Source organism: Diabrotica undecimpunctata, chromosome 2, assembly GCF_040954645.1.
Source record: "Diabrotica undecimpunctata isolate CICGRU chromosome 2, icDiaUnde3, whole genome shotgun sequence".
Lineage (NCBI taxonomy): Eukaryota > Metazoa > Arthropoda > Insecta > Coleoptera > Chrysomelidae > Diabrotica > Diabrotica undecimpunctata.
Window position 1 is genome coordinate 49,320,709 of NC_092804.1, and position 24,547 is coordinate 49,345,255.

Below are 24,547 nucleotides of genomic sequence, written 5' to 3' on the forward strand. Positions count from 1 at the left end.
TTTTTTGTTACTATGTGCAAAAAAAGTTTTTTGTAAAGTTTGAAATGTATGGTAGCTTTGAACTTGACACGTAAAGGCTTACCCAAGGTTAATCGAAAAACCCAATGTAACTACATTTAAATGGAGGTAATTCTTTGAATTGTCGGCAATAACTAAATTTTTGATTTTTAGATAGTTTAAAAGTGAGGTTCTGTTTTAGCCAGAACGCAAGCGCTGACAACTTCATTGTTCTTATGAATCTTTATGTCGTTAAGGTTCATTGGTAAAAAACGAATGCATTTAAATCCCAGTATAAATAATAAAATAATAATAATAATAAAATAAAAAAATAAAAAAAAAATAAAAAAAAATAATATTTCCCTATACTGGGATTTAAATGCATTCGTTTTTACCATTGAACCTTAACGACATAAAGATTCATAAGAACAATGAAGTTGTCAGCGCTTGCGTTCTGGCTAAAACAGAACCTCACTTTTAAACTATCTAAAAATCAAAAATTTAGTTATTGCCGACAATTCAAAGAATTACCTCCTTTTAAATGTAGTTACATTGAGTTTTTCGATTAACCTTGGGTAAGCCTTTACGTGTCAAGTTCAAAGCTACCATACATTTCAAACCTTACAAAAAACTTTTTTTGCACATAGTAACAAAAAAACATTACTATGTGACTAGCTAAGTTTTTTAATATTCTAACTCTACAATTCTAAGTTACGGTAAGATCAACAATGTTTTAATAGATAATATATGGTAGCTAATTATAATTTATTCTCTTTCAGCCCTGAAGAAGCCAAATTAATTCTCTTTGGCGAAAACGTTCGGCGAAACAATTGATACACATTAGAGTCTTTCCTGCAGATTTCCCCAATATTTAAGAGTTTACTATATATATATATATATATATATATATATATATATATATATATATATATACATATATATATATATACATATATATATATATATACATATATATATATATATATATATATATATATATATATATATATATGTATATATATATATATAATAGTAATTTTACTAATGCGAAACTTTTATCCCGTAGGCCTACTCAATAAATTAATTTTTCGTACTGCAAACTCTCCAGCCTCCATCACATTGATCAGCAATACCAACAATAAAAAAACAAATCACAGTAAAACGGCAAACCAAGAAATAAACAATAGCCTGACAGTTAACACCTTAATACCAACAACACCACAAACTTTTGGATCTTTACCTTATATTCTATTCTTAACCAAAAAGCTTCTCAAAGGATTAAAAAACATAAAAATTGCTACTAAAAATGTTAAAACCATAGCACATTTATACACTAAAACTAAAGATCCTCTAACAACCAAGGAAAGTTCTAAAGTAGTGTATCAAATACATCAAATACATAATATCAGTTGGAAAAGTTTGGTAAGATTTAAACGTCAAAAGTAAACGTGAAGCATTTATAGAAGGCTGGTCTACAGAATTAAAAGCTCCATCAGGAAAGGGACGGCGTTTAATCATTACCCATATAGGAAGTGATACAAGGTTCCTTGATGATGGTTTGTTTCAATTTGAGTCAAGAAAAACAGGAGATTATCATGAAGAAATGACTTCCGAAGTATTTGAGCGCTGGTTTAAGAGAATCTTAACAAAATTAGAACCTGGGTCTGTGGTTGTTATAAACAATGCGTCATATCATAGTCGCAGACTAAAACAATTACCGACGACAGCATGGCGGAAAGGGAGAAGTCAAGAATGGCTTAGAGAAAATGGAATTGCATACGAAGAATCAATGCTCAAAATTCAGCTACTTGACATTGCGCGGTTATGGAAAATTGAATATCTTAAATATTCTGTGGATGAAACTGCAAAAGATTATGATGTCAAAGTTCTGCGTCTACCTCCTTATCATTGCGAACTTAATCCCATTGAACTTATCTGGGAGCAAGTGAAAGGAGAAGTAGCACGCAATAACAAAACGTTCAAATTAAACGAAATTAGGGATTTCTGATTCAAGAAATCCTCCATGTAACTCCAGAGAAATGAGCTAAATGTATAAGCCATATAGTTAAAGAAGCATAGCTATTGCTATACAACATTTACACCAACGACCAAACCAAAACCCTTCAATGAAGTCGAAGTAAAATTGACAGATGCCCTAGAAGACTTAGCACTATACTATGACGAAAACCATCTGAAACCCAATCCTACAAAGACCCAGGTGTGTGCTTTCCACCTTCGAAACAAGCCTGCCCGAAGGATACTGGAGGTGGAATGGCGTGGCCAGATGCTGGAACACAATGAGATGCCAAAATACCTCGGCGTACGTCTGGATAGAACTCTGTCTTATCGATATCACTGTCAAGATATCAAGAAAAAAGTAAGCACCAGAAATAATATCATCCGCAAACTAACAAACAAAAAATGGGGAGTACAATCATACACCCTTCGTACTTCTGCTTTAGCATTATGTTTTTCTGCCGCCGAGCTTGGAGCACCAGTGTGGGAAAACTATTCTCACGCTAAAAACGTCGTTGTTGCGTTAAATGAAACGGTTCGTATAATATCGGTTGCCTGAAACCAACACCTATCGAAGAGGTCTACCCTATAGTTCGAATCGCTCTACCTGCTATCAGAAGACAGGTCACGTCAGAGATAGAACGAAAGAAGCAGGAGACGGATCGAAGACACCCCTTGTATGACCACCAAGTTCAGCCAAATAGATTAAAATCTCGGAAAAGCTTTCTCAAAAAATCACGATCCCTTCCTGATGAGCCAAAGACGCGCCGAATACACCTATGACAAGCGTCAGCTACAACACATGTTGCTCCCTCAGAGGAAATGGCCGCTGGACGTAATTTGCCGTATTCCACATGGAAAGCGCTAAACAGACTAGGACCTCTGGCGTTTTACGTTTTTCTAGTAACCTGAAGAAATGGGGATACCAGGAGGACGATACCTGCGACTGTGGCGTGGTTCAAAATGGTCACCATCTACTAGGCACAGAGATGAGAGAGACCTGCACAAAAGAAGACCTATTCTTAGCGAATGACAGGGTCATCTATGTGGCCAACCATTGGAAACACAAAATTTAAATCTGTTGGTGTTTCGCACACGGAAAGTAAGTATACCTCTGGGGTGATCAATATGGGTTTCTCATATATCTCTGGGTTTCAAATATACAAATGATAGTTATATTTATTTTTCTATAGCTTTTTGCTTACGGCGTTCTGTATTTTTAGGAATAATGTTGGAAATAAGCCACAATATATTTATTTAAGTGTTTAATTTAGTGACGTTTCGATCTCTATTCCAGAGACCGTTTTTAAAGTTAGAAAAGAAATAAAAAATAAATAATATAAGATTATATAAACATGTAATAATAATGAACAAATAAAATAAAAATATAACTATCATTTATATCTTTAAAAACGGTAAAAATAATGGTCTTTGGATATAGAGATCGAAACGTCACTAAAAACCTGTATATAAATATATTGTGGTCTATTTCGAACAAATAATATTTAAAAAATATAATACAGTTAACGCCACTAGATTTTCATACGTCTTTCCCCACTTCTCCACTATCAAACGATGAAATCACTTATCCAAATAGTGGAATCTTAGTATGGAAAGAAACTCTTTTTAGAAACGCCCAAGATCCAAATATTACTAGAGAAGTACTTTTGCTATTCTAATTTTGAATGGCTACAACCACCAGCCAGCTAGAAAGCATTACTGGGGCTCAAAACATGACATGGGCAATGAAATCCTAAAAAATTTAATGACGAAAAATAGGTTTGAACAAATGATGTTTTTGCATTTTGCTGATAACAGTAAACGAGATAAAAACGACAAAGCCTGGAAAATCCGAAACAAAATTCCTTATAACAGGAATCTGAAAGAATTTAATCATCAAAGCCAATTTATTGAAAATGATAGTACTCTATTAAAATACATTATACTATTTAAAAACAACAACTTCCTACCTTTCCAATCTGCCCAAAACCACTCTGATTTTACACTAGGAACAGAAAATACTCCCCAATGGATAAAAATTCCTATTTTGTCTTCATCATACCAAGAAGGCAATGGTCTAGAGTCTATACTATCCCATGTCGGTTGGTATTTGGCTTGACACAAACAAAAGTATGCAAACAAAACAACTAATAATTTTTGTATTACCATAACTGCTGCCGCCGGATGAAGTTTATTAACTGACGCAATTGTTAATAATGGTTTTAGTTATAAATAGTGCATATCAGCAATTAGATATAGTCACAAACAAAAATATTGCTTAATTACAACAATTATTTGTATCTTAACTTTCTGACCTGTGTAAATAAAGATATTTATTGGGACCCATAGAGTGTAGGAATATATTTATATAAATATAATTAGGTAATTAAGAAGTCTCTATGTTTTAAATAACAGTTGTGATCAATAATTATTATAAATTGAACATTATTTCCTGATAATTTCTGGGATGTAATTGGACAGTTAAGCTTTTGTTTTTTGATTTATCTGTCTTTTGCTTGGTTTTATCAACACATTAAGCCAATGCGGTCTTAATCGATCGCGTTGATAGATAAGCAATTATTTTTATTATGTTTTAGATTTTTTGTTTCTTTTCGCATTGTTTTACTAGTTGTTCGAGTACTTGTGCATTTGTTTTGCGATCCATCCATGATATTTTCAGAATACGCCAATAACACCACATTTTGAATGCTTCTAGGTTTTTAATATTGGATTGTTTCAGTGTCCAGGCCTAAACACCATACAAAAGGGTTGAGAAAATATAACATCGAAGTATTTTTTTCCGAAACGTTATATTGATATTACGATTCCAGGAAAGTTTTCTCATTCTGTTGACCGTGCAATTTCAATGCTGGCATCTTATTTTTTTTTCTGGTTAGTATCTTCTGTGATCCATCATTTATATGAAAATATTTTTACAATTTCTGTGTTGTCTAGTACTAGCTTAACTTTGATGTTTTGCGCTTTTGTAAATAGCATGAACTTGGTTTTCTTCAAATTAATTTTTAGTCCGTAATTATTGCAATATACATTTAGTTGTTGAGCAAGGTGTTGCAGTTCTTCTAGTGTTCTCTCCAGAAGAAGTATATCGTCAGCATATCTTATGTTATTAAGTGGATCACCGTTTATTATTAGGCCCACATTGGCTTTGGCCATCGACTAATTCTGAGATAGTTTTACTCTATAAATTAAACAATAATGGTGATAAAATACACTCTTGGCGTAACTCAAGGCGAATATGAATATCCTACGATAAAATACGATAAAAATTTGTAAAAATTGTTGTTGTTTTTCTTCTTTTTATGTAGAAATGACTCTGTCTGTTTTTCAATGTACCTCCAGTAAGTTGTCGTTCCATCGTTTTCGTGGTCTTCCTACTGATCGTCTTTCTATTGGAAAACCGTTTTCAGCCGTCTTTGCTACTCTATTTGTCGTCATTCGGCTTATATGATTGTTTCATTCTACTCTTTTATTTCTTACCCAGTTCTTGAAGTTCTCCAGCTTGCATCTACGTCGTACATCTGTACTTTATCTCTGTACCATAGTATCTTACCATCAATTTTTTAGGTGTTTTATGTTATTTTTGAAAATTGTTGTGTAATTATATTTTTTGACATGACATTTATACATGACATTTAATACAAAATGAATATTAGTAGGAAATAAGTTCTTCTTTATTTCTTCAATTTTTTCTTCTGATCAAAGTCTTCTGTCACTGTACCGTAATCTATCTTTGCGGAAATTTCAGATTTTATACACAAAATAGACAAAGCGGTCAATTTATCTTCACTAATGGTTGATCTCAAATAGTTTTTCACCCTCTTTAAGCAAGAAAAACTTCTTTCACCAGAGCAGTTTGTAGCCGGAATCGAAAGACACATTTGTAAAAATATGGCGATATTCGGTTAGTCATTTTGAGAAGAATGGTACCTGAGGTAAGTTAAAATGCCTATCAACGAGGTATCTTTAAACTTCTCACCAGATACTGCACAGTATGCTTGACAATAGCAGCACTCATCTCCTCCAAGTTATCTCCATCCCTCTTCTTCCGTCAATTTTGCCTTGTATTATTAAATGAAGCATATTATATCCCCCTGGGTGACATTTAACAGAATTTGCCTCTCCTGACTTCTACCAAAACATGATCGATATCAACAACACACAGGAGAGATCAAAAAACTGCATTTATACAAGACATTGTGAATGCAACAATTTTTATCTGGGAGAAACTTCAAGACTACTAATTATTAGGATAAATGAGCATGAATCGTACATTAAAAATAGAGACTTTGACATATCCCAGATCTGTAAATATATTTGGGATAATGAACACATAGTCCAATGAAAAGATGCAATAATAGTTCTGAAAATACGGACAGGAGGAAAATCAAGAAGTCCTTACTTTACTAAATGAAGAAAACTGTGTGGCAAACCTATCAATAGAATTTAGCAAGATCTGGTTACCAATACTGAAGAAGAAGGGACACATCCTGTATTATTAACTATAATACGCACAGTAAATTAATTTAGGCAATGAAATAACAAAAACAATCACTTTTTTAACATATATCATACTTTTTTAACATATATCTGTCGTTGATTGTAATAGTAATGTAACTCCCTATTTTGTTATTTACTGTTTTATTGTATCATTCAACCACATTTACTAGTTTTGTAATCCCATTCAACCCATGGGATTACTAGTTTTGATCGAGAGCTTAAACTGTAAATATGTCATTATAAAAGTGAAGTAAGTCATAACTCGCAATAATAAATATAAAATAAAGAAGTAAGTCCCAATGTACTTCACTTTTATTGTGGCAAAATTGTAAGAGGTTATGTTGCATGTTGTATTATTTTGTTGATTAATTATTTATGTTTACTGTTTTACTGTTTCAAATCGAGTTATAATAGCGTATTATAATGATTACAGATGATTTTAGCGATTCTGATTCCGAATATTAACCGTTCAACTGAAGAAAATATTATTAATTCTGGTAAGTTTTCATTGTTGTTAATTAAGTTGTTTTTAGGACCTTAAATATATTAATAAGTATATGGAACTATTTTGCTTATTTTTGAGAGTTTTATAGCTACTTATACTTGCTCCACGTTTTAAATGTGTTGTCTTCTTGTTTTAGGTACAGATTCAATTCATGACGAAAATGTAAATGATTATAATGACCAGCAAAATCTTCAAGCAGACCCTGAACCAGCTAAGGCTAGAAAAAGATCAATCAATAAAGAAAATTGAGCAGTCAACAAAAGAAAAATGAAAAAAAGAAGTAGTGGTAAAGAGTATTTAACTAAAAGGGGTATAATAAAAAATTTGAAAATATTGATCGCGGATGTCCAAAATATTGTTTAACGCTATTTACAGAAGATGAAAGAGAAGAAATATTTGACTCTTTTTGGAATTTAAAAAATTATGATCTTCAAATTCATATCTGTATGCATTCGTACAAAAATCAACAGTCAAAAGAAAGCGTACACTAATAGTTCACGAGCTGAAAAAAATTTAATTTTAAATATTTTATCAAGTCAACTTATGAAACCCGATCTGTGTGTAAGAAATACTTTTTAAAAACATTTCAAATCAGCGATGGCAGACTGTATCGTTGCCTTTTGAAAGATACAACATCCCAATGTAAGAAATTAACTATAATAATTATAATAAAGTGTTCAACACAAAACGTAATTTACATTTTAAAATGCCACAGCAAGACACTTGCTATACTTGTGATGACCTTAATTTAAAGATACAGAGAGCTGTCGATGAAAATGCTAGGGAGGGATTTGAAACACAAAGGGAAATTCACCAACGAAAGGCAGATGCAGCAGAAGAAAGTCTGAAAAATGATTCCAAAAGAACTGATGAAGCATACATACTAACTTTTGATCTGCAGAAATCCTTAATCTTCACAAAACTTAGTACTTCTATAGCATACTATAAAAGAAATCTTTATGTTTATAACTTCTTTGTAAATTTCAATTTATAACATCAGTTGTACAATGCTATTGATGGCTACAATGTAGGCTACATGTTTGTCTGGGATGAAATTGAGGCGGAAGGGGCTCTCAAGACATTGCATCATGTCTTATAAAGCTTTTAAAAACGCATACAGCTACACAAAATCATGTCATAATGTACTGATTCTTATACCGGACAGAATGGAAACATCCAAATGGCCCTTTCTCTTTTAAAGCTTGTACAAGAACCTAATCTCAGTATAAACACAATAGACCATAAATTTCTAGTGTCAGGACATTCGTATCTACCCAATGATGGGGAATTTGGAGTCACTGAAACTGCTAGTCGTCATCAACAACAAATTTACAATGCAGATCAATGAATAGACATCATAAAAAACGCAAAACGCAAACAGCAACATTTTTGCGTAACGAGAATGAAAAACTGTGTTTGTTTTAGTACAGTTGCCTTGGAAAATTATATTACAAATAAAAAGAAAACTACATGCGGTTACGAGTTCAGCTAGCTTAATATTAAACGGATAGAAACCATCCACTACAGTTTAAATTTAAAGAAACCCTTAATCCTTACATGCCATTATACATTGTTGATTTAACTAAAAAAAAAACAAGGACCGTTATTTTTGCACAACATAGGGAGGATATGGAATATATGATAAGGAAATTAACGGAAGAATATGAGCTATTGGGACTCAAAATAAATATGTGTAAGACCAAATACTTATGCATTGGGTCCGAGGTTGCAGATTTAAACTTAAGTTTAGAAGAAGGGACTATTAAGAGTTGTAAGACTTTTAAGTATTTAGGGTCAATGATAAGCTGAGATGGTACTTGCATGAAAGATATAGAAATGAAAATACCACGGGTAAAATAAGCCACTAAAGCACTCCATAGAGTGATATGGAACAACACTCTAACCAAAGAAAACAAAAAAAAAGGATCTTTCAGAACATAGTGATAAAAATTATCCTATATGGAGCAGAAGTATGGCCAATGACCATCAATACGAAATAAAATAAGAACAGTTGCACTGGACTTTATGAAAAGATGCCTAAAAATTACTAGAGCGGATAGAATAAGAACAGAGGAAATATGGAACACAATGGAAGTAGAATGCTCAATTACAAAGACTTGGAAACAGAGTCCTGTAGTGGTACGGGCATGTACAAAAAATGCCAGAGCACAGGTGGCCGAGAAGAATATTGAACTGGGACCCGCCGTGAAGAAGACGGAGAGAAAGACCTGCTACAATATGGAAAACATACATAGGCAATGTTAGGATGGATAGAGATCTTAGAGAAGATGACTGGGGAAATAAAGTGCTGTGGAGAGATTAGAAATCGAAGCATCAAAACAAATGTAAAATGTAATTATTATTACAATTAATTGTAGTTTATTCCTATATACAATAAAACTAAAATTTATGTAGGTATTTAAAATTTACTTAATCCTTATTTGTAGAGATTTATACTTGATCATGTAAGTAAAAAACTTTACTTCTTTCCTTAGTAGATGAAATCATCAAAGGAAAGTAAAATTTATCAAAAATATTGGATATGACTCGTTTTTCCGTCCGATAAAAAGAAAAGGTATAACAAGTCTTTATCTTATAATTATGCGTTAAAAATATGTACCAAATTAGCCTCAAGAAAAGTAATATCAATTTACTTCATGAACTAATATCACCCTTTTAATCTTTATATTTTCTCTCCATTATTCTTTATATCTCTAGTATTTAATATTTTATAAAATTGTTTTACTAATATTGGTGCTATTTTCATAACTTTCATCTAATTAAACTTATAAAGTATACTTACTGCTCCATGCAGACCAAAACCATTCAGATGAGACGCTTGGTACTGAAAAAACACCCCAGTGAAGAAAAATACCAATTTTGGCTTCATCAAACCAAGACGGAAGAGGTCTTGAATCCAAACTATCCCAATCTGGTTGGTATTGTGCGTGAGAAGCACATATGAGCGCTAATAAAAACGGTAATAACATAATTAGGAATAGTAACACTACAAAGTTTATTCATTACGATTGACTATTTATATCATTATATTATCTCTAGAAGTTAATAAATAATAATTTCAATACTTTATCTTCAATAATGCTTCACAAAATAAAACAACTGACTCATAATAAATGACATCGATTTTTTTAAGATAAGGTAAAATTTCTGTAACTTGAGAGTAAAATAAATATGACATTTCATTCCTATTCGAAAAGTCAACGAGTCAACACCTCGGCTTCTTCTAATAGTACCTATTTCTTATAAAAAAACTTGTCAGTTAATGTGATTTGTTATCAAGTAATTATTGAAAGTGAAAAGTTTTTTGTGAAGCAACTTGGAATGTAAACTTTATAATTGATACAAACACACTAATAGGCCAGGCATTGCGCCTGATTTTCATTAAATATTTTGGCATCCAGAATATTTAAAAATGCTTCTTCAACCCACCGCTCCAAGCTACGCAGCTGTTACCACATCAAAACAACAAAACCTACACCGGCGACCATATCATATCCTAGCAGAAAACAAGCGATAGTATTAAATGCTCTTTCGGATACAGCTCTCTTCGATTACATTAAGGCGATCGGTGAAATCGTAACACCAAAGCGTATTACCCACGCTTCCCGCATATCTAACCAACGCATTTGCATCTTTCTTGCTTCTATTTCTGACGTCGATATTCTTCTTAAAAACAATCCCATCGTTTCCGTTAAAAATGAAATCGTCCACATTCGCAGACTCATTTCCCCAACTAAAAGATTGTTAATATCTAATGTATGTCCATCGATTCCAAATCCACTTATCGAGCAGGCATTAAAAAACGAACTTGGTCTGCAACTAGCCTCACCTGTATCTCAGATTCGTACAGGCTCACCCGATGAAGATGATTCCCATATATTAAGTTTTTGACGGTCTATCTACGAAATACTAGATAAAGAAAATTTCGAAATACAAACCTCCGTATTAATACATTTTGAAAACACTTCCTTTCGAATCTTCGTTACATCAGACAAACTAGAATGTTTCCTTTGCCAAAAAGCCGGACATACGGCTGAAAACTGCCAAAACCCACCGGATACCACTACCCACCCCCGTTTCGCTCAAGTACCTAATCAATCCACCAACAATAGCCCCACCGCACCTTCCGGCACCTCTCACACTTCTGCCCCAAATTCTGCCTCCGACAATTTATCCAACATCACGCCTTTACCTTTAGATCAACCTCAACCTACACCTCCTACTATCGCCCTCTTCAAAAGAGCCCATTCAACTGACTCAGGCCTCGATTCTCCCCCTGTAATTGCCATTTCAGATCCCACTACTCACACTCCAATCGATCCACATTCCCTCGATGACAACTCCTTCCGGGCCCCCAAATCAGCCCCTAAAAAAAATCGAAAATCAAAGATACAAAACCATCAGCCACTATCAGCCCATCTACCCGCTTAATCATAGAAAATCTTATAGCAGCAAACCCATCATCCTTTTCAATTAACTCGCTACAACTAATTGCTTTCTTGGAAAATTCTTTCGACTGCCATGACCCCTTAGCTGAAGCATACCAATTTACTACAAACATTAACGCCCTTCTTGATGACCTCAAACAAATCTACCATAATATCTCTGATAGATCACTTAAAAATCGTATAACTCGCCTACAAAAAAAAATTAAGTCTACGATGAATCTAAATGATGTTACTGACACTGTTAGTCTTGCATCTGTTAGCTCTAATGACAGTGACCCATCCTTAGACAAAACCGACCTGCCTTAATTTATAACTTTTATATTCACTATAATTCAATGGAATTGCGACGGATATTATCCGCGCTTAGAACGTCTGCAGCTACTGATATCTCTCCACCACCCTACCTTCATTTGCTTACAGAAAACTAACCTCACGTCAACTAATCTCCATACACTCAAAGATTTTGAAGGGTATCATTACATCAGATCTTTCTGGTCCAGAGCTAGTGGAGGTGCATCTATATTTGCTTCTAAAGACCATTACTCCACTCTTCTTCCTCTGACTACCAATCTCGAAGCCGTCGCCATCACTACTTACTGCCCTAACAAACTTACAATATGCTCTATATACATCCCTCCTGACTACATTCTAAAGGAAGAAGAACTTCTCGATTTAGTATACCAACTCCCCCAACCCTATATAATTGTAGGAGACTTCAACGCCCATAACACTATATGGGGCTCCTCGCGTACATTTGGACGTGGTAAAGTTGTTGAAAATATTCTTGATTGCACTAGCTCATGTGTCCTCAATACGGGATCATACACTCACTTTAACATTGCTTCAGGTGCTTTTTCTACCATCGATCTAAGCATATGTGATCCCAAATCGGCCGCCAACTTATCCTGGCAAACAGCGGACGACCTTCACGACAGCAACCATTTCCCTATAATTATACGTGACAACACCTATGACCAAGTTTCAGTGAGAAGTTATTGGTGCTTCAACAACGCTAATTGGTCAGAGTTCTCGAAAAAATCTGAATCCCTTATATGCAAATTACCTAACTCTAATAATATCGATGATTCCATAAAACTATTCTCAGATGCCATAATTAAGGCAGCATTAACTCATATTGGCAAAACTACAATTAGCTCCCGACATAAAATTGTACTTTGGTGGAACTCTCAATGTGAACTCGCAATTCGACAATCAAAGACTGCGCTCAATCAATACCGCAAACATAAAAGTCCTGAAAATCTAATTAAGTATAAAAAGCTGAAAGCCAAATACGTTGTCAAACAGAGCAAGAAAACATCCTGGCATAACTATGTATCGTCTTTGAATGATAACACAAATCCCTCCCAAATGTGGAAAAAAATCCGACAAGTTCAGGGACAAAAAACTAACACCGAAATTACCCATTTAATCTCTAACAGCACTTCTTCTAGCAACAACCAAATTATTTGCAATACCCTGGCTAATACATTTGAGGAACAATTTCACAACAAGCTCAAACCCCTAATTTCATCCTCTACACAAGAACTGCTCTCCTACAACCTCACTTCACAGCACTTACAAGATATCGACAATATTGCCGACTATAATGCCGTCTTCTTTTAAAGGTTAAAGATCATCATGATTACTTGAACTCTGTTCACTGTTGTTCTAAAAGGATAGTTAGACGAGCAATTAAACTACTCTTTGAGATTTCCCAGCCACACGCTTTCAAAACTACACTTTTCTAAAATCCCTTCCTGTATGATATTCTGCAGAAGCTAGTATTTTGTTCTGCTCATCACGTCACGGTAAAAACTTACTGTGAATTATGCTTTCACCAAAACAAATAGTGACCATTCTGCACTAACTGAATCTTTATTACTTGTTTCATTTTTTCGCGCTGGTTTACTACATACTTGAATTCAGTTCAGACTTTACTCTATACTATTTTTAACAATACTGTCAACCATTTCTGGCAAATGGTTTCCAGCCTCTATTGGCGGAGTAAAACGTCGCTATCTCGAACCATTGCTCATTGGCATAACTCCATAATTAAGTAATTATTCTACAAAACAGAGAAAACTAGTTAAGAGAACGACAATAAATAACTTTCTCTGTAGAGGCATCTGGCAATGTAAATAAACAATTAATTATGTATTTTTACTCGAAGAGACACTAAAGTGTTCTTCTTCACGGATTTTGAGATGCAAGTCGAATGTTTATAAACTTCGAAGCTCTCTTTCGAATATTAAGTGTAAGAAGCAAATGTAAAACATTATACAGGATGGGAAAATAAAAATGCTACAAACTTAATTAAAAAACTTTAACTGAAAAAGTATTTTATTTCAAAATAATAAAACTAATCTTAAAAATCTTACTAAGTTCTAAATTCTATTGTTCTTGTTTTCTACACTAGCTCCAGGAACAATTTTTAACACGTACGCCCATTGACTGATTACTTTTGCCTTATCCGGGAAGTTAATCGTTACTAAGGAATCAGTTAGAGACCACTAAAATATAATAAAGTAACAATTAGTTAAAATAAAACACTGCAGAAGGTGATATTTCCTTAAGATGATATTATTTTATTAATAAACTTCAACAGGAAATAGGTTTTATCGGACAATATATAATTTCCAGTATATAGACAGTGACTGACGCACACAGAATGGGAGCAAATATCAAATCTAATACATAGTTAATGCTTTTGTATTCGGGTTTTAATGAACTGAGCTGTTTCGCCGATATATACGTGGTCACAGAAACAGGAGATGGAATAAACAAGAGGCAAATAGACCGTTGGGTCGATGCGAAAACTTTGCTGGGTGGTTGGAAAATGGTTCTGACGCTTCCTTTGGATGCGTGGATGTATAAGAGGATTGAGATGTCTATATATAATCTATTCAATTGTGAGCACAGAGAAAAATAAATCACTCGATGTATGAGATACCTATTGAAAGGTCTCTTGTGAATTCTCTGGTGAGATGAAGTGTATAAATAACGATTTGTATGAGTCGGTTTTCTATTTTGTCCTACAAAACATCAAGAAAGGAAAGGAAAAATGTAAAGAAAATATTGACAAATCTCAGTTTGGGTTGAAAAGTGACTATATAGCACCCAGTTCTTGCACATAGATGTCAGATGTAAATGTTGATGCTGGATTGACCTATATTATTCAAAAACATTGGGAAAGTAGCCGGTTTGTACTGGAATCATAGAGCTGCAACTATAATTATAATCTTTTTATAGCATACATTATAATTAAGTTCAGACATTTGAAGACATAGCTTCTTCTTCTTGTGCCTTACTCGACTATCATACGTTAGCTATGAAATTGGTTTTACTAATTTTGTTAACGATAGCTTGAAAAAGGGATGAAGAGGATATGTTAAACCATTCTCTCAGGTTTTTAAGCCGTGAAGTTCTTCTTCGACCTGGCCCTCTACTTCTTCCTATCTTGCCTTGGATTATTAAATGAAGTATATAATATTTCTCTGGATGCCGCGTAACATGGCCAAAATATTCCAGTTTGCGATCTTTGAATGTTCTGACCACTTCCATAACTTTTCTCATCCTCTGCAAAAGAACCTCGTTACGAACTCTATCTACCCAACTTATTCGCAGAATTCTCCAATACACCCAGATTTTAAAGGCTTTTTCTTAGAAGTGTATCTGTTAAAGTCCAACCTTCGACCCCATATAAAAGAATGGAGAACATATAACAGCTTATTAATTTTCAGTTTCAAAGTAATATTGTTTCCACCTAAGAGTTTCTTTATCTTAAAAAATGCAAATCTGGCCTTCTCTATACGTATTCTAGTTTCTTTGCTCATGTCACAGTTCTCCTATAGATTACAGCCAAGATAAATGATACTGTTGGTTCTCTCCAGTTTTTCTCCACAAGCTGTTACCACAACTGAAAACTATTACCTTTGTATTTGTGGTGTTAAGACCATAATCATCACACGAAACATGAAGACATAGCAGAAGGTATAATTGTCAACGGAGTAGTCATCAGCGACTTAAGATTCGGTAATGACAAAGTTTTCCTACCAATGGATAAAGATGATTTACAGACACTTTTATAAGCTATAACAGACCATAGTAAACAAACATGACATCAGATAAATGGAGAATGAGTGAGAGAACATAATAATTCAAATATTTGGATTGTTAGGTCAATGAAAAATGGATATTATCTTAAAAAATAAAAAACAGAATAGAGCAAGCGTGAACAATATTTAAGAAGATGCAAAATATAATAACCAACAGAGCGTTAAGAATTCCTCTTTATTTAGAAGACAGTAGAAGGCAAACGTGTTCCGGGACGACGAATAATATCCTGGCTCAAGAACCCATGCCAGTGGTATGAAGTCAACACCACGACACTATTTAGTTCGGCTGCGGACAAAGTAAAGATCACGCGACTAGTCACCAATGGTCTTGAAGGACAAGGTACTTAAAGAGGAATAAAAACTTTGATTTATTTCTTAGGTACCTTTTAATTATGATGTTAGATTTTGTTTCGTTAACGGGCAAGGATTGGCATCCATCTTTCGAAGGAAGTTTGGTCGAGTTGCAGAATTTCAATGCCAACTACCAGTTCCCGAAATACATTTGAAAGTCCAAGATGTATCACGTTACGTATTCTATTTGGTAACAAAAGACACTGCCCATGACCAACCTACCTACCAAAACGTATGGAAAATATTATTTCATTTCAGGGAACAGGTGCTGGAGTCCAACGTGAAAAAATGAATAAATTTCTAATGAAATCTGGATGCGATTCACAAAATATATATAAAGAGATCAGTCAATAAAATAAATTTGTAGTCTTAAGTAAATAAATTTTATAAATTAATTGTGTTTTTAGTGTTATTGTAAGAAGACTCTCAATAAATTAAAATAAACATTACTATAGTCTAAGAATCATTCTTTCTATATTTGCTATGAAGAATAAATATATAATAAGCATAAATGTGTTATATATTTTTTAATAAAGGTATTGAAAAACCAAAATTAATTTGTTTTATAGTACATTTGAAAATGATTGATAGCACAAATTTTATTGCGCGTGAGATAAAACCCAATATAACATTATAAAACAGTAACGGAGTTTACCTTAAATAAAATATTCAGCATTGTTCTGACAATGTTTGGGTTTTACCAAAAATTTTTAAACATACCAATTTATTTCCATTCTTGTCTTAAATTTTGTAGTTATTTTAATCAACAAATGCTATAGTACGAAAGTATGAAGTACGTAAAATATTTACAATTTCAAAAAATAAGAGGGTCAATTTATAAGCCCTTAACTTTCTTAGAAAGGATTGAAATTTCCAATCGACATACGTGTTTTGCAGACTGTAAATAATTTTAGTTAAGACTAACAGGTTGTGTTTGTAAAGTCCGGTGATTATAATACGCAGAATTGTTTGTTCTATAATAAAAAGCGATATTAAGTGAACTTGTGTAGTAAAAATGTCACAAAGGTCTAATTTTACTCCTGTGAAGTTAAAGTGTCATTTAAGCGTGCCAATGAAAACTTTAGTGTTAAACGTACATGATGCTCTCGTACATGAACATTTTACAAGTATTGTTCGAAGTTTAGTTTCTAAGTGTTTAGATATGACCGGAGTTAAAGAAGCTCAGGTTGGTCAATGCCCTCAAAAAAATCTATAGGAGTAAGATCGAAGGAGTAATCTATAGGAGTAAGACTCTGGTGGGAGAGATAATCCCTACATGAAACCGTCCATATTGTACAGGATCGCAGCCAATGGAGGCAGCAAGCCAATAATATTTAGAGTGTCAACACGTGACAAGGGCTCTAGGAATGAGGAGGAGAAAAGCAACGAGAGAGTGGAAGTATTACAGAAGGACTTAAAACATCAACAGGAAAAACCCATTTATATAGAAGATACTATGAAACAATCGATTCGAAGAAAAGTTCATTCATTTTATTTATAAAAAAATATTCCTACTTTGGATAAACTTGTAGTAGACATGAATGAAGAGGAATCTTTGCCGAATATTAAAAGAGATAAATTGTCTAAAACTTTACGTGAATTAGGATTCGCTTATGAGAATAACAATAGAAAATCTGCGCTCATAGAGAAAGAAGAAATTATTTGTTGAAGGAGGCAATATTTAAGGGAAATTCAAAAATTGAGGAGAGAAGGCAAAAATATTTTTTATTTAGATGAAACATGAATAAATGAAGGGCATTTTGTAAAAAAGTTTGGCAAAATAAACTGGTAGCAAATACTCGTCAGGCATTTACAGGTTTGTCTACGGGCTTAAAATTTTCAAATGGTAAAGGTCGCCGTTTATTTATCACTCATATTGTAGGAGATAAAGGATGTGTTGATGAAGGCTTGCTAGATTTTATTTCAAATTTTACGAACGACTACCGTAAAGAAATGACTGCTGATAATTTTGAGGATTATTTCAGTCAAATGATAGATTTATTACCAACCAATTCTGTAATAGTCATGGACAATGTCAGTTACCATTCAAGATTAAAGGAAGTATTACCTAACACTAATTGGAGAAAACAAGAACTCTTGTAATGGCTGATAACCAAAGAAATAGTAGTGTCAGCAGAAGGTTTACTCAAAAAAGAGTTATTGCAGCTATGCAACCATATTTACCAAAATTTCAGAAGTATAGTGTAAATGAAATAGCAAAAGAATATGGAGTGTTGGGATTATAACTTTATCACTGTGAACAAAAACTCATAGAATTATCTGGGCTCAAATGAAGGGATATGTCGCGAGAAATAATACAACATTTAAACTCCAAGATGTTCGTCAACTATTTTATCTGATTCCATATAAAAATTTTTATCTGACAATAGGCAAAAAGCTATAAGACGTGTCATAGCAGAGGAAGAAACATTCTAGAAACTCGATCTGTTAATAGACCAATTATTATTTCTGTGAGAAATGAAGAAACTGATGATGATGATGATGTCTCCTTAACGGAAGAAGACAACTAATGTATTTAGGAATGTAATTATATATTCATATTACTAATTATACGTTTATATGACGCTAGTACTAAATATATTTATTACTAAATTTTAAGGAAATGTCCTAAACCAATATTTAGTATTTTTATAAAAATTAATGTGGGTATGTAATATTAACATTTTATTTTGTTTATATTAAAGTAATTTTATGTTCTTCTTTGCTATACAATTTGTGCTATCAATCATTATCAATTGTACTATAATCTTAAAATTTCGCTTTTAAACTTCTTAAATAATTATAATCTTTTATCTAACCATTTTCTTCGTTTTCTCAAAACTTCATGGCGGTGGCTTAACCGTTGTTGCTTAACACCATCTAAGCATAGAAATTAAAAATCGTATATTTGTATAAATTACCTTTAATGCTTGACCATTTTCATCGCCAAGTAAATAAACCTCAGTATTTGTATTTTTAAAAAGATCAACAGCCGATTCCAAATTCAATGTATTATCTTGAGGCCATTGTAGATTTATGGCATATACATCAGAATTTTTGCTGGTATACCAAACCCCACTTGTCAAGGAATCGTTTTGTGACGTCCATGGCCTTGTACTATAAATAGAATCACCGTTGATTGACAACCAAGTACCCAATTCTTGCAGACGCTGTTGGAAAATAGGTGCAATTACACCGTCTTTTGTAGGACCGATATTCATCAGAAGATTACCTTAAAATTATTATTTAATTTATTTTTATATTTTTGTGATAAACAAATAAAATACCTCCACAACTGACAGTAGAAACCAACTCGTACAGAAGAGCTTCTATGGTCATGTACTCAGACAGTTTAGCATTTCTTCTAAATCCCCAAGATCTGTAATCGATTGTCATAGCATTTTCCCACTTGTGTGGTTGAAGAGTACCTAGAAAATAAAAACAGTATGAAATTTAGAGCCAGAAAATAATTTTGCTATTGTATGAACGAAGAAATAAAAAAATCAAATAAAATTTATGTCATATTTAATAAGACACAATTTTGGTTATTCTTAAATTTTTCTTAAAACATGCTAAACAAATGCTGTTGGTTTGGCATTTCTTATTCTTTCGTAATATTTTTGTCAATAAAATCGCTGGTCCAGCAGACTTGCTAGTGAACAGTTGAAATTTAAAGGCAATTTAATTTTAATATAACCAATAATATACTATACAATGTGGCATTGTAAATAAATTTACAATATTTATTATTATAAAAAGTTTTCGAACAATTTTGTAAGTGCTGCTAGACGAATTTTTAGGTTTGAATAATAAATAATAGTTCTAATAGAAGGTTTTAATTCCTTAAATACCTGGGTTATATCTATCCCAACATGCGTAAACTCCTCCGTGGGTACAAGAAGTTCCAGCTCCCCATCTGTCGTTTACTACGACTTCATCTTTAACTGGACTTTCGTTGTACAGCCATGCCAAGAATTCTTTGGATTTCCAGTAAGTGTCTGGAGCATCCCAATCGCCATCAGACCACACAATGGAAGGTTTGTAAGCGTTTACAATTTCTCTTAATTCGGGATCCGTCTAAAATATCAAAATAATCAGGAAATTAAACTTAGTTTTTGCGATGTTGATATGAAGTCTGTATTTCTCCTCCATTGGATTATTATAATAACACGGTGCTGCAAAGATTTTGATGTCTAAGTAAAAAAGTGTTTTGTAGGGTATTTTTTGAGCTGAATCCAAATCTTTTGAAATTTGTTTCCTATCACGTACAGATCTTACTACACAGATTACATAAATAGGCATTACATTTAGAAATGTGACCGAAGGTTTTATCATCTGGTGACGAAATTGCTGTGACTTGTTCAAAAATGTAAATGTAAATGAGTGTCAAAAGTAATTATTTCGAAGTATTGATAAAGTACCCACTCGACGGCAAAGTTTATATGTATACATTTGACAACCCTGCTAATTATGGCGGGAAGTATTAGATACCCTCTGATGATAAGCTTAGTTGAGATTGAAGATACAGAAAGCGCCTCAGTTTTAATTCTACTGTCGTGTTGTATGAACAGATAAACATTTTTTAATATAAGTTCTAAAATGAATCAATCTTGGAGATCGTGTGTAAATAGCCCTAATGTGTTTTGTAATATTTGTGGGTATTTTGTGTTTGTAAAACAGAGGCAACATATTACCAAATTTGGAGAAAATGTGTACTTTTCATATTTTGGTGTAAAACTTGGCGATCAAGATAAGCCATTTGCCCCTCATATTGCGTTGATGCATTGTGACTATGGTTAACAGATTAAAAGTAAGCTATTTCCTTTTTAACACCGATGGTCTAAAGAGAACCATTAAATCATGAGGATGATTGTTACTTTTTTTTGATTAATATATGTGGCTACTCAGTTAAGAACAAGAAATCTATTGTTTATCAAAACTAAGCCTCTGCTATTAGACCAGTAGCTCATAGTGACACTATACATATTCCTGCCCCTCCTACTGTTCTAAAAGATGTTAATGATAACTGTGACTAAGAAAGTAGTGACAATGAGAATAATGTATGTGATGGGGCATATGAACCTGATGAAGATCGATCACCTAAACTTTTCACTCAAGTAGAATTAAATTATTTAGTTAAAAATTTAAATCTCCCAACGGATGCTGCAGAAGTTCTTAGATCTAGATTAAAATCAAGAAATCTCATTACTACTTTTTCAGTATCACTTTTTCTTGGTATCGTCATCGTAAACGAGAACTTGCTCCTTACTTTCAAGAAAGAGATGCAATGGTTTTCAGTAATAACATTCAACAAGTGATGGAATATTTTGGAATTTACTGTAAACCTACTAAATGAAAACTCTTTATAGATTCAACAAAAGCTAGATTGTAGCTGTCTTTTTATATAATCGAAACACATATGCTTCAATATCAATAGCTCACTGCGTTCATTTAAAAGAAACATATAAAAATATAATTTTATTAAAAACAATATAAAAATTCTTATTAAAAACATTCACTACTACCAAAACAAGTAGTTAATTCGTGGAGATTTCAAAATCATCAGTATTTCCCTAGATTTGCAAGTGGATTTACTAAATTTCCTTGTTTTCATTGTGAATGGAACAGCAGAGTGAGTCCAATCACTACACAGTGAAATCTTGGAAAACAAGTACCCAGTTGACACCAAGCTCAAAGACTATTATAAACAGTCCACTATTAAACCCCAAACATGTTTTGCGTCCACCTATACATATTAAACTGCGTTTAATAAAACCATTTTTGTAAAAGCGCTGAATCAGGTTAAAGCATGTTTTTAGTATTTGGGTAAGAAGATAACTTCTGAGAAAATAAAAGTTGGAATTTTTGTGGATCCTTAAATTCGCCAACTAATGATCGACACTGACTTTGAAATGCATGGATTCTAAGCAAGAAATGCATAAAGGAGCTTCAAATAAGTTTTTAACGGGTTTCTTGGGAAACAAAAAATAATCCCAATTACAAAGAAGATGTAAATGGTGAAGTAAAAAGATGTAAATTGTTTTATGAGTGTAAAACTTTATTTTCTTCACTCACACCTAGATTATTTCCCCGATAATTCGGAAGATTACATCGAAGAAGAGGGGTAGAAGCTCCAATAAGATATTAAATAAATGGAGCATTATACGGAACATTATAAAGTAATATTCCAAAGTCAGTAGACTCTAGAATCTCGATAAGGACTGTAATTCAGGGGGATCTTTTTTTCTTCTTTATAGAGCGGGATCTGGAATCTTCAAAGGACATCTCAGTCCACTAAGGTCAGTCAGGCGGCAGGACGCCGCCTGACTGACCTTAGTGCAGGATTCGTTTTTGGTACTACCGGCGATAGCTCCCGAGGTACTTTAAAATGCCCTCTCGTCGTCGAGTCTACGTCGAACGCTTACCTGCTAAACCATACCCTCCTTTATCATCTAGCGATCCTGACTTACTTTTCTACCTTCAACTTCCAGCATCTTTCCCGCATCTTTCCCGCTTACCTTTGCCATTGGTCCAGCTATCTTTCTTTCTTATCTTTTTTCTTGGTTACTGCACCGACACAGTTGTGTACATTAGTCCAACCTGCTTTATTTTCAATCATTTTCTCAATCATTTCTCTCACTGTAACACAATTCACACCTGTCTCTCTTTCCATTTTGTTCCTTTCTGCTATCCATCTGTTACACTCTAACATCGTATGTGTCACAGTGCCCGAGTGTCCGCAGTATATGCATTCATCTATGTCAGCCTTTATGAACCTAGAAAGGTAGGCCTTAAAATACTAAAATACCCCTGTCCTGTGAGCACCTGTATTAGGAAATAATCCAGTTACCTGTGCCCACAGTTTACCCAATTTCTTCTGTTCGGAATCAGCATCTTTGTCCATGTGCCACATCCACCGTGTTGTTTCATTCTTCTTGTCATCTGTAAATTGACCTTTTCCTTTCATGTTTTCTCGCGGTCATAGTAAGGTTTTACTCTCTTCTCTCATAGAGCTCCTTTCCTGCCACTGCCAAAACATGCAACGGAATACATCCTAGGTATAGTCTACAAGGCTGCCGCGGAAACAGTCCTGTAGGCACGTGCCACTCGCAATAGACTTGTTCTGTTGACTCGTGTCATGAGCCTTATATAGGCCTCACTCCATAGTGGCGCCGCGTAGAGGACGATCGACTGCACAACACCGTGTAAGGCCCTGCTCCTTTCAGATTTGGGTCTCAATATTGGGTATCATCCTCTCCAACGTGGCCGCACTATTCGCAGCCTTCAGAGCCACTTCCGGCACGTGCTTCCCCCATTTTCTATTCTAGTTCAACGTCACTTCTAGGTACTTTACGTGTTTCTTGGGTGTTAGACATGCCCCCGCACATTGTAGTTCCACACTTTGTCTCTTCCTTTTCTTCTTCAGAATGATGGCTTCATCCATTTCTTTACGACGCCGCTCACTTTCCAGTATCTGGCTCATGCTGCGCTGATACCAGTATAGCGAGGTCATCCGCTAAAGCGAAGGGGGTTGTATCCCCTCTGTATTCACAGTTCATAACCCTGTCATATGCCAGGTTCCATAGCGTCAGGCCCAAGACAGATCCCTGGTGGACACCGATCGTCGCGTCGATGATCGTTTCTATCTCCAAAATAATCCTTCTCTCGAACAGATACTCCGCCACCACATTCATCAGTTAACCAGCACATTTTCTCTCCTCCACTGCCTTCATTACCTCGTTTCACTGCAGCATATTGAATCCATTCCTAATATCTAACAACAGCAGGCCACTCAGCGATGTTCATTTTCTCTGTTGTGCAATGCTTCGAGTACACTCACGATTGCATCAATCCTGCTTTTACAAAAACCAAATTGTCTCGGATCTTAACCACCTGACCGCTCAATCATGTCGTTTATGCGTACTCGCATCGACGACAAGGAGACGAAGGACACAGATGGAGCGAGACTTTTCTTCCGCCTTGGAGAGCAGTAACTAACCTCGATAATGAAGATGAATCTACATCCAGAGGAATCTACATCTTGAGACTCAAGAAAAACGAAGATTCTATTGTTTTAATGGCAAGTAACATTATATTAATTTGTCTAATAGTTGTAGAGAATTAAAATAGACTCAGTTTTTAACTTGTAACTAATGATTTTTTATTTTTTTTCTTCGTCTTAATATTTTCATTTATTTAGCATAGCCACTATAGCAAACCTGTCTTTTCTTACACCAGTTAGATGGCGATTTGTGAAAAATTTACGAGGAAAAATCCAATGGCAGATTGACAATGAACAGGGTAAATGAGTTCTAAAATACTTTTCATTTCTCAGTCATCGATCATTTTTTTTTTAATTAAAGCACTGCGTGTATATACTATTTATTTTGATACCCTTTGGTTTCATAGTGCAAGCTAAAATACATTTTCTACTCAACCACGCAACCACGTCTTAAACCTTTGCTTATTTTGATTTGTTCTATAAAAAGACCATATTTAGTTTGTATGTTTGAATGTTTCTTTATTTTACCACAGTTGTTGTGTGATTGTCATATCTTTAACATTTAGACCAACTT

General features: G+C 33.9%; 2 protein-coding genes across 3 annotated transcripts in view; both read right to left on the bottom strand.

Moving 5' to 3' along the window:
- LOC140434516 (alpha-L-fucosidase-like) overlaps nucleotides 1-10,193 on the bottom strand; it is a 34,329-nt gene extending 24,136 nt beyond the window's left edge. The window contains exon 1 of one of the 2 annotated variants that reach the window (XM_072522845.1): nucleotides 9,840-10,193. In XM_072522845.1, the coding sequence (XP_072378946.1) occupies nucleotides 9,840-10,026 (187 nt within the window). In that variant the 5' untranslated portion in view covers nucleotides 10,027-10,193. Of the gene's footprint in view, nucleotides 1-3,983; nucleotides 4,212-9,839 lie in introns of those variants that run through there. The other variant, XM_072522844.1, reaches the window with a different exon arrangement.
- Nucleotides 10,194-13,827: 3,634 nt separating this feature from the next.
- LOC140434517 (alpha-L-fucosidase-like) overlaps nucleotides 13,828-24,547 on the bottom strand; it is a 38,341-nt gene continuing 27,621 nt past the window's right edge. The window contains exons 5-8 of the mRNA XM_072522846.1: nucleotides 19,823-20,048; nucleotides 19,259-19,399; nucleotides 18,893-19,203; nucleotides 13,828-14,015 (exon numbers count right to left, since the gene is read on the bottom strand). Coding sequence (XP_072378947.1) covers nucleotides 13,890-14,015; nucleotides 18,893-19,203; nucleotides 19,259-19,399; nucleotides 19,823-20,048 — 804 coding nt within the window. The 3' untranslated portion in view covers nucleotides 13,828-13,889. The remainder of the gene's footprint in view (nucleotides 14,016-18,892; nucleotides 19,204-19,258; nucleotides 19,400-19,822; nucleotides 20,049-24,547) is intronic.